General features: G+C 46.8%; 1 protein-coding gene across 2 annotated transcripts in view; it reads right to left on the bottom strand.

Annotated features, from left to right (window-relative positions):
- Window positions 1-17: 17 nt before the first annotated feature.
- traf3 (TNF receptor-associated factor 3) overlaps window positions 18-11,334 on the bottom strand; it is a 16,731-nt gene continuing 5,414 nt past the window's right edge. The window contains exons 2-11 of one of the 2 annotated variants that reach the window (XM_042071506.1): window positions 9,498-9,748; window positions 7,740-7,791; window positions 7,433-7,537; window positions 6,581-6,745; window positions 5,931-6,011; window positions 5,481-5,555; window positions 3,602-3,694; window positions 2,960-3,100; window positions 2,299-2,473; window positions 18-1,877 (exon numbers count right to left, since the gene is read on the bottom strand). In XM_042071506.1, the coding sequence (XP_041927440.1) occupies window positions 1,306-1,877; window positions 2,299-2,473; window positions 2,960-3,100; window positions 3,602-3,694; window positions 5,481-5,555; window positions 5,931-6,011; window positions 6,581-6,745; window positions 7,433-7,537; window positions 7,740-7,791; window positions 9,498-9,745 (1,707 nt within the window). In that variant the 5' untranslated portion in view covers window positions 9,746-9,748 and the 3' untranslated portion in view covers window positions 18-1,305. The remainder of the gene's footprint in view (window positions 1,878-2,298; window positions 2,474-2,959; window positions 3,101-3,601; window positions 3,695-5,480; window positions 5,556-5,930; window positions 6,012-6,580; window positions 6,746-7,432; window positions 7,538-7,739; window positions 7,792-9,497; window positions 9,749-11,334) is intronic. The other variant, XM_042071508.1, reaches the window with a different exon arrangement.

The following is an 11,334-nucleotide window of genomic DNA, read 5'->3' as shown; positions in this document are numbered from 1 at the left end:
TCACACAAAAGAGGCTGTTTGTATTTCAAAACATTTTAATGTGTTACACATTCAAACATAAATTGTGCAAATAATATTTCCCACCATGAGATAAAACTTTCTGTAACTTGATGTTCATTCGCATGGCTGGAATCAGAGGCAAATAATTATTTCGGTGTATAAACAATATGGAGATTCCGATGCACAGCATCCATGAGATTTCAACATTACCATAATAATGAGTGTGGGTAGTAGGATAGCAGTATGCCGAGGCCAGTCTACACAGGCCTGCATAAATCTGCTAAGTTGTAATGAGTCTGTAATGATTCTGCACAAAAGTCTTTTGAAGAAAAAAAACAAAAAAAACGGATTGACTTTGCTGAGCAAGGGGTGGAATCAGATCAGTGAGTCTTCTCCGTTTGTCATGCACAACCAGACATCTATAGGACACCTACTGAACACGACAAACCACCCCAGGCAGCCACCCCTTCCGCAGTACACCCCACCCCCACCCCTTGCCCGACGGCCCATCTACAGCTGATCAAACACCACGGTCACAACATCTACCACTGAACATCAGCACTCCACTGCACCACTGGAACACGACGACTACGATCCATCATCACAAAACTGCCGGCTACGACTCCGCAGCGTCCGGCAACCGTACCGGCCGGCCACCCGCCCGCCCACAGTCGCATAGCAACACCACAGCTAAACACAGCTAAAGTCCGCGTCCACATATAGAAGTTTCTCATTAGTATGCATCTGAAGCTGATATTTAAGACTAATACATGTGATACCAAGAGCCTGGCACGACAGAGGCATCGAGCTAGGAGACATCAAGCCAACGCGCCACCAGCCAATCATACGGTTCTCCATCTCTGAACAATCTCTCCAATGTGTTCTCCAGCACTAAAGCAGGTTGTTTTCTTTACCTGGAAGCTAATGGCGAGTACTAAACCATCAGCTCCATGTACACACACTCTCATATAGAAGTGCGCAATATGCGCAGACAAATCACACTCAGACGCAAACATTCTTTAGATTAAGGAGTCTCCACATTTCGCCCCTGTCAATTCACACACCTGCCGCAAGACCTTCATCAATCAACATGCCTCAGCTCACGTCCATGCTCTCCTTTTACCGCTTGTTCTTTTGCCTCACTGCATTTCCCTGTGTCGACCCAGCATAAGGCTCGCGCTCTCTCCTTTGCTGTTTAGTGGACACGTGTTTCGTTTTAAAGAGGGGTTTCCCGCCGCTCTAATCCCAGCTTTCCGTGGAAAGTGGGGAGGGGGAGTACGTTTGACGCAGACCCCCCCCCGTAGCTCAGGGGTCGGGCAGGTCGGAGGTGTCCACGGTGACCTTGATGAAGATGGTGTCATCCTTGATGTAGGTGCCGCCCTCGAGCACGGGCTGCGAGACGAAGAGCGGGCAGCCCGAGGCGATGTTCATCTCGGCCGTGGGCCGTCGGAAGCTGCTGCTGTTGGGGTCGGGCTTGAAGGCGTCGCCCAGGTGCTTGCGCGCCGGGCCCTGGTCCATGAGCATCAGGGTCACCTTCTGCTTGAAGGGCCACGGCAGCAGTGCGTCGTACTCGCCGCGCATCACCACGAAGAAGAGCGACAGGTGCGTGCCCTTGCCCATGCCGTCGCCGTTCAGGTAGACGCGGGCGCACATCTTGTACCCAAAGTACCCCGTGTAGAAGGGCTGGCTGTAGAGCGAGAGCGTCTTGGAGGCCACCGCCTCTTGCTTGCGCCGCTTGTAGTCGCGGATCTTCCAGATGAGCGTGCCGTTGTAGCTGGCCGTTTCCAGCACCTGGAAGCGTAGGTCCATGTCGGCCAGTCGCACCTCGTGTACTGATAGCATGTCGTCATGACGTGACACCTGTGTCTCCAGGGAGCCTACAGAGACAAACATGGAAAGGAAGTCAAGTTTATTTATGTCACAGCTTTCACAGACAAGTGTCACAAAGTGCTTTACAGGAAATTGAAAATTGAACAGGCAAGACAGTATATGCAAGAGACAGTTAACGCAGACACAATCTATAAAATCCACAAGATAAAGTTTTTGAACAAGGGATGATTCAGTGGAAGCTTTAAAACACCCATTCATTTCCTTCCACATGTTTGATTTGGGTGAAGAGGTGGAGTAGAGAAAGTAAACATACAATAGTACATGCTGATGCAATGTTGGTCCGTGTGTGTGTGTTTTGATTATGGATTGCAGATTATAGTGTTAGCCACTAGTGTGTTCTAGTGTGTAACACACTGATTAATGCAAGTGTACGTGGGTCCGTGTGTGTGTGTCCATGTGCAGACTGACCTAGCGTGTGTGTCCCGGAGCCGGCAGTCCCACGTGCCAGCTCCAGGCTGTTGACACGGTTACGGATGGCCTCAAAGGAGGTCCGGAGAGTCTCCACCTCGTCCCGCACCGCCCGCAAAGTCCGCATTTCAATCTCCACCTCCAGCAGCTTCTCGGTTTGGCTGCTCATCAGCTTCTGCAAAGGCGCGCGCACATGCACACACACACGCAAAAACACACAAACAGAAGGTAAGGCCTACTGTATGCACACACCACCATCCTGAACAAGTTAGGCAAGTAAGGCATTCTGGGTTTTCCACACATAGGATTAAACTTGTACGGGCCACTTAGAAACACAAGCAACCGTCTATGTTTAAATAGCGATCTATTTAAACTTTTCTGTCCTAGTTCACATTCTATTATTCGTCTGCCATCTGTAATCCATCATCATCATCATGTTTACACTAGTAGCAGCAGTAGCAGCTTTCCAACGCCCCACCCTCACTTGGCTCATGGGCCAGATCTCTTCATTGTTCTTGTGTGTCCAGAGTGCTAGACAGCAATGCTTAAGTTACCTGTGCACCTTTTTACATTTTATACTATCAATCATATATTAAACAAAAAAAAAAAAAAAAAAATCTTATTGTAATTATTTCTCTCTCTCTTTCCCTCACACACACACCTGCATGGCGTTTAACTTCTGTTCGAGCTGTCGGTACTTCTCCCGCATGTCTTCGTATTGCGCCTCCAGCTCTGTGATGCGGGTGTTGAGGCCAGGCAGGACCTTATACCTCTCCTGGAGCTCCCCTTTCACATCCTCCACCTGAACAAACGAGTAGGGACACAGCCATCTCAACACCCAAACCAGCACAGGACACATTTGCCTCAACTCAGAAAGACATATACTGTACAAATCACACACAAGACACATACACCCCAGAACACAAAGACACATCAAATCCAGAACAGAAAGACATCCATATACAACACAAGGACACATCCAGCCCACAACACAAAGACACATCCAGCCCACAACACAAAGACACATCCAGCCAAGAACACAAGGACACATCCAGCCAAGAACACAAAGACACATCCACCACGGAACAGACACATCCACCACGTAACAGACACATCAATCAATCTATTAGCCCCTAACACATCCTGTGTAATGTTGCAGACAAGTAGGCATTCAATATGCAACCAAATTCAGTGCCCATTCAATCAATTTCCCAGTAACTAGATGGATGGGTTAGAGGATTTCTATGGTCTGAAAAGCTCACTGTGCACGGGATGAGATCACTTCTGAGGGTTGGAGGCTTACCTTGGCTTCTAGTGTAGTGTTCCTGGCGACCATCATCCGCAGGTGTTCGGAGGCCAAGCTGGACTCGTGTTCTCTCATGTCCTGGTTCAAACCCTGAGGAACAGACAGAGGAAGGTTTCTTTGACCTTTCTTTGGCCCAGAGACAGATGCCAAGTGTGCCATTCACAAACCCAAATTAAATCCTTAAAAACACGCAAGGACATACACTCAGAAACATACGTACTCTCATAGAAATCATATTACCGTTAGGACCGGTTTCCCATACATAGGTTAAGCCCAGTCCTAAATGTAAAGAGAACCTCTTCCATTGAAAAAAAAAGCTTGTCTCGTCTACAACTAGGCTTAATCCATCCATGCACAGGGATAGCAGACCAATGGAGTTCGCCAAACCATGTGATCAAAACGTAAGGCATTATGGGGCTAAAGGACAGCAAGGCCACCAAAACATTCAATGCGTAGCTTTTCACTTCTGCCCTAACTACCCACAATACTTAGATCATGTTAAATCACGGCCATTACGTCACATTAGTGAACTCAATATCATCTTAATATCCTGCCATGGGGTTGTTTAGTGTTGTCTGGATTTCATCACATTAATTAGTGTCTTTGTTGTGGATACATCAGACTTCTTGCACGTCTGTTTAATGTCTTGAACGGTTTCAGTTCCACTCCTGCAAACCAATGTGAGAAATACTGTAAATTTCTCTTGGCTCCTAGTCGACATAGCACCACCACCCTGGTTTGTGTTTTTTTTTCTTGAGCTTTTACCATAATAACCCCAGCGCTTATCGGACATGCCCTGCCGTGTTGTCTGACCTGAGATACGAGAAATGAGGGGCATGTGACATAATTGACAAATGTGGAGGGGATGTGGCTGAAGTGTGGTCAGAGCGAGAGAGCTGCAGCACCGCATCTGTCCACACGGGAGCGATGTGACGGTGCTGGATGAAACTGCCTGTCTAGGGAGCACTTAGCCAGTCTTGTCACAACTCTATATTCTTGATATACCCTTCCCTGGACTGTTGACTCAGAATAAGTGTTAGCTCTTCATGGAGATAATAAGAGTTCTTTGGTTTTGTTTTGCAGACAGAATGAAACCATGGGGATGTTCTGGTAACTTAGCCAGACTTGTCACTAATCCACATTCCTGGATTCAAGATTCTGGCAAAATGTGTTGTTATTGGCACTCCACAGCCAATCAAATGATACTCCTCCCTTCTGTGTCCTGAAGCAATGGGCTGTTGATGGGCTTTAGTGGGATACAGCTCAATCCAAGCCACTTAGTTTCCCATTTGGAAAGCTAGGACTGCGTACAACAAACATCAGTGTTTATGTTTGTTTCTGTGCGTACACAGAGTGGGCAGCTAGAGGTCTGCAAGGGTCAAACACTGAATGTGACCATAAGTGGGCATTCTACATTATTCCGTTTCCGTTTCAATCCAAACTCTCTCATCAATACTAACACCTGTGTGTTCAAGCCCTCGAGACGGAGCGGTTTGAAAACGATGCTGGCCAAGTTCAGATCGAAAACTCCCGCTGTGGAGTTTAAATGTGGACAGGGAAATCCGCAAATATTTACGATAATACACGCGTAATCTTCCCGTCACCTTCCCCGATTGGTCTTTCTCCTATCACATGACTTCTCATATGACCCTTTCACGGAAGAAAACAATGTGAAATCAGCTGTGCATTTCCCCTGACTACCGGCAATACTGACATGTATTACGAACTACAATCTTGAGTTACCATGCTATCTTTGCTGGCAGCTGTTGTTCTGTTCAATTCTGTGTGCGGGATTAGAGATGCGGACTACACCTTTAAGGGACGTGTGTCTCACTAGATGTGAGTAATGTGTGGGTGAGTTAGAGGTGGCAGTAACCTTAAAAGTGCATCCAAGTCGGGAGAAGGGGCAGCAGACCTGAGCCATGGGGCAGTCATGCTGGTGGCTGGGAAGCTGGAGGGGGGGGGGGGGGAAGAGGGAGATAGAAAGAGAGAGAAAGAGAGAGAGAGAGAGAGAGAGAGAGAGAGAGAGAGAGAGAGAGAGAGAGAGAGAGAGAGAGAGAGAGAGAGAGAGAGAGAGAGAGAGAGAGAGAGTGTGAGGAGAGTTATCAAGGGGATGTGTGTGTGTCAGAGAAAGATAGACAGAAAGTGACCGAGAGAGAGAGGGAGGGAGAGAGAGAATGAGAGACTTATTAGAATCCTTCATGTGATGGGGGCACAGTGCTCTTTGGGCCCAGATGATAAAAAGGCACAGATGGTCAAGCATGGTCTCTCACACAAACACACACAGACACACACACAGCAACACACAGACACCACTGGGCTTTACCTCGCTTCTGAGAATGGAGGGAAAGGAGCAGTGATTGGGACAGGACACTGGGAAAGCAGGACACACTGTCTCTTTGTGTTTCTGTCAAAAGGGAAGCGTCACACACAGACAAACACACACATATTTACACACACACATACAAACACAGACAAAACACGCTTTCAGTTAGAGTGTGTGAATGTGTGTGTGTTTTCAGCTAACAGAAAGTGAAACTCAAACAGCTGAGGTCCAAAAAACCCCTTGATTCCCAGAGATTAGCATTATAGCTTGAGAGTCCAAGAATTCACCGGAAAAATCCCCCGAATGAGGAAATGAGCTCTGATTATCTGCGTTATCAAAATGTGCTGCGCACATTTGAGTAAGTGCGCGCACACACACACACACACACACACGTGTGTAAAGATCATATGATTGATATTGAACAGCAAGGATGCAAGAAATGCATGCACATGCTCACACACACACACGCACACACACACACACAAGTCCTTTAGCCACAACAATGGGCAAACATTAAGATACACACTTGTGACATAAGGAATTGCACAGAATTATTCCCCTCAAATGTATGCATTTTCCACATACACACACTCAAGACCAACTACTCTCTTCACTTCAAACATACAAACCACACACACACACACACACACCTGTAGTTCGGTCAGTGCCATTTTGTGTTTGCAGAACTCGCAAGAGGTCTCCCGGTATTTGCATTTCCAGCTGAGGTGGTCCGGTATGTCCTTCCGCATCATACGTTCCTGGCACTTCCCCAGTGGACATGGCACCTCATAGTATGGACACACGTTCAGATGATCCTACAAACACACACACACACACACACACAACACATTTTTATTGTGTGGGAGATCATGAGACCGTAATAACAGAACACACACCTCACCCTCAAGAGCAGCTGCATGCTCCCACACATGTGTGGACACACACACACACACACACACACTGTTAACACCTCCTACCATCATCACTGTAACAAAAAGCCAACAATAGGTTAAGTGTTATTATACACCAAATGACGAATGACACAATAGATTTGGTTTCTCCAAGCACCGCGCACGCACACACACACACACACACACTTCACAGAGAAAGTTTCCTTTGCCAGTAATTTAGCTTTCCACACACATTCAGACCATCCACACAACCACACACACACACACTTATTTTAAGGTGTGTGTGTGGGGTTGATTTACAGTGTCAGTGACGGCCTGGTTTCTCCAGGGCGTGTGGCAGCCTGCCTCCCTCAGCTCACACGTACGACGCAAAACACATTCTCCATCACACCTACTATGATGATGTCAACGACACCAAACACACCTTAGCGTATGTGGTGTGTGTGAGGTAATGTGAGTGTTTCCATGTTAATTTGTGCATGCGACAGACAGCGTCATGAGCACATGTGACGTGTGTGTGTGTGTGTGAATAATGTGTATATCTTTGTATATATTGCCTGTTGACTGCGAGTGAGTGAGTGACTGACTCACCATGACCTGCTGCAGGCTCATCTGTTCCTGGCATCCATTCTTCTGACTGCGGCAGTACACCTTCAGAGCCATGATTTCCCTGTGACAGCACACGTCTCTGAAGATCTACAACACACACACACACACGATCATGATCAGGCTGCATCTCCCAACGCAAACATAATGTTTTTACAACTAAACATAATAAAAGACAATGTTGTGACACACAAACACACTAACACAAACACCATAAAACAAACACTCATTAACCGTCTCAGGTACAAAGGAGTTCACACTCATACACAAGTGTACATGACATGGATTTTACCTTGTCCTCAAATAAAGGCTCCTTGTCAGCTGGGCACACAGGGTTGGGCTTACTGTAAAGACAGACACAGTATATCAGTCTATAGAACTGATGAGTTTAAATAGAAACCAGGTCACCATACAGAAGCCACACAAAGTACACTGGGCTCATTAGTGTGTTATTATGTCATGCACACGATGGCTGATGGTTGTATAGTGTAGCATTCAAGAGGGTATAGCGGAGTTGTATCCACAATTGAGAGATAAGGTAAATGTTTGTGAACATTTTTCACCCACAAGTTTACTGCGTACATTTCCGAACAAACACAGTTAGAGGGCATACTGTATGGTTTTAATATATTTCTACTAAAACAATTTAAATTTAAAGCTGCAGTTGGCAAGTTTGACAGATTGAGGGAACTAAGCCAAAATTTTGAATGTTTACAACTCTCATGTCCCTCCCTCACTACCACCGAGAACCCTCTCATCGAGTTTGTGCTCGTCAGTGCACACCAGACTGACAGTCAGATCTCACACAGCCCTGCTCTGATTCGACCAGAAGAACCGGGAGCTGTGGATTTTTGCAAAACAAATAACAGGCTCTAGGTGGAGGTAGAAGTGCGTTTTTTTTCTAAAACCGGCTGATTTATGTTGTTCTGTCGGAGCATAGTGACAAAAACATCTTGCCAACTGCAGCTTTAAAAGTTCAAAGTTAAAAAGTTTCAAAAGAAAATGTGATCGTTTCAAACGTTTGCTTCTGTTTGTTAAATGTGAACGCACCTCTGGTGCAGGGGTAACCGTTTCCAAGATAAATGTTTCTGCATACAGAGAGGAACAGGAGAGATCCCAGTCTTAAGCCAGAACAGCCCTACACTACTGTTAACGCCTCATGTTGAATTTGCATGCTGCAGAGGCAGGTAGATATGGATGCAGGGAATCAAACTGAACCACCATGCAGTTTTGGCGCAACCTTTCTTAAACCACTTCCACAACGCTATGTGAAATTCTGCCTCATGTAGCAGACACTCCTATGAGTTAAAACCATTTACATGTAAAGTATTTTATCCGAAAGAACACTGCCTGGGAATACAACCTATAATTCTGGTAGTGTTAGCTTAGCATTTTCCCTGTACCTTGCTGATGGAGACTTAATTGAATAGATCACAGAATTGCAAAGAACTTAACTCAGGTCAAGTGGACCTAACCAAACGCAATGAGGCAGAGCAAGCTTGTAGTTCTATGCAGTCCTCAGAAGCAGGACTGAAACTCATGCAAGACCCCTGGGCACCTGGGCAAGCCCTTGATAGGCGACTTGACCTAAACACCAGCCACAGCTCATCCTGGACCAACCCACCTCATCCCATCAGACCCAAGTCAGCCATCCATCACCCCTCCAATGCCACTGGGAGTGAGTGAGTGAGGGTGTGTGTGTGTGTACATGTGATGCTGATGCAAATCTCGCAAAAGCAGTGGACGCACACGGATTGTGTGTCTGTGTTTTTGCATGTGTGTGTATGTGTGCATGTATGTGTGTGTGTGTGTGTGTATATATGTGTGCATGTATGTATGTGTGTGTGTGTGTGTGTGTGTGTGTGTGTGTGTGTGTGTGTGTGTGTGTGTGTGTGTGTGTGTGTGTGTGTGTGTGTGTGTGTGTGTGTGTGTATATATATATATATATATATATATATATATATATATATATATATATATATGTGTGTGTGTGTATGTGTGCATGTATGTCCGTGTGTGTGTGTGTGTGTACAGGCTTAGTGGGCCTCACCTGAGCAGGCTGTTGATGCAGGTCTCACAGAAGCGGTGTCCGCACTCGGTCTGCCGCGGCTGGCACAGCACCAGACGGCAGTCCTCGCAGCAGTACTTGGCCTCGGGGGTCTCCACGAAGCGGTCGCGGAAGCCGCCGAGCACCGGCAGGAAGCCCGGCTCGGGCCACGGCCGCTGGGCCAGGGAGGAGACAGACAGAGGCGCTCGCTGCAGCGCCACCTGCAGTTCAACAGCACGCCCCGCGGACATGACCTACGCACACACACATACACACAAAAAAACATGAAAACATGAAAACTAACTGACATGGGGTATCACTTGTTACAAAGCCCATCTATTAAGTATGCCGTCAACAAACATATAGAATACAAGAAAAATATATAACACTATTATTTACTATTTACTCTGAAGTAGGGCATAATATAGGACCTACAAAAATAGAATACAAAAGAATGGTCTACAGATGAACATGCTGTACTGCATGTATACCTCAAAAATGTAAGCAGAATTCCAATACGATTTGAAATACACACAACATCAAAGACACAGGCTAGGGCCTATAATCTCTGGTTTCACACTAGCACTGGCCTGTAAAACCACATGAAATAGTAACTGGCACTCCTCCTCACACATCTGACAAGTCACCTCCTCTCTGGTCTGTCAGTGACACATCAGTACTGTACCACTTTCAATTTTAGACAGGCTGGACCGAAACGGCAGACAGACCGAGAGTGGACACAAGGGAGATTTGGATGAGCTAGCCTCCTCTACAACACCAGCACAATACAACAACAAAAAGCCCCCCCCCCCCCTTCTCAGTCAGTGCTCAGCTGCATACGTGTCCAGTCCTGTCCCCTGGCTGGCACACAGTCTTACAATGAGGATTGGACCGAGCGAGTGAACGACGGGCGGGCGGAGGATGCAGGATGGAGGCTGGACGCGCGAAGGGGATGTGTGAGAGGGCCTGGCTGGCCGGCTAGCTGACTGGCTCGCCAGCGCGCTACAGAAGTGCTGCCCGGCAAGAGTGGGAAACCCCTTCATAACAGGCATAGCAGACCGGAGCTAATTATATCCCCCTTATGACTGTAGCACAGAGCCCAGAGCACAAGAAGGAAGACACACACACAGACAAACACACACACACACACACACACACACAGACACACACACACACACACGTCCAGTGGAGTCGAGTGTGACCGTAAGAGCAGAGTACATTTAAACCACAGGTTAGGCCACAGTGGAGGACTAAATCTCTGCTTTTCTGTTCCTGATTTCTTTGTCCCACTCACTGCCCATATTTCTTCCTCTTTCTCACTCCTCTTTCTGTGTGTGTGTGTATGTGTGTGTGTTGTGTATCTGTCTGTCTGGCCTTCTCTGTTCATGTGTCTACTGTCTGTTAATCTCCTTTTCCCCCTGAATGAGAGTGTGTGTGCGTGTGTGTCTACATCTCACAACTGTTTATCATTATCCCCTCATTCATTCCCCCCACGCTTTTCTTTTCAGCCGGCCAGAACTTAATGACCTTAATGAGCAAGAGAGACTCTACTGATGCTGCTTGTGACTCCTCTGAGAACACAACGCTGGCACCCAGACAGACAGACAGACGCACACACACACACACACACACACACAATAAGCCAGACAACCATCACATCACCTCACCTACACAACAGATCTAGCACCACTAAATACTCATACTGAAATCCCCAGTCACCTCATCAGTGACAAAAATCCCTCTCAGCTCTTCAGCTGAGTATTCAGGAATGAGATAGAGAGACTTCAAAGAGAGAGGGTTTGATGGAGAGAGAAGAAGAGACAGAGAAAGAGACAAGTTT

This window comes from Alosa sapidissima, chromosome 19, assembly GCF_018492685.1.
Source record: "Alosa sapidissima isolate fAloSap1 chromosome 19, fAloSap1.pri, whole genome shotgun sequence".
NCBI classification, from domain to species: domain Eukaryota; kingdom Metazoa; phylum Chordata; class Actinopteri; order Clupeiformes; family Clupeidae; genus Alosa; species Alosa sapidissima.
The sequence above is the reverse complement of the archived record's forward strand: the minus strand, read 5'-3'. Positions and strand labels throughout refer to the sequence as shown.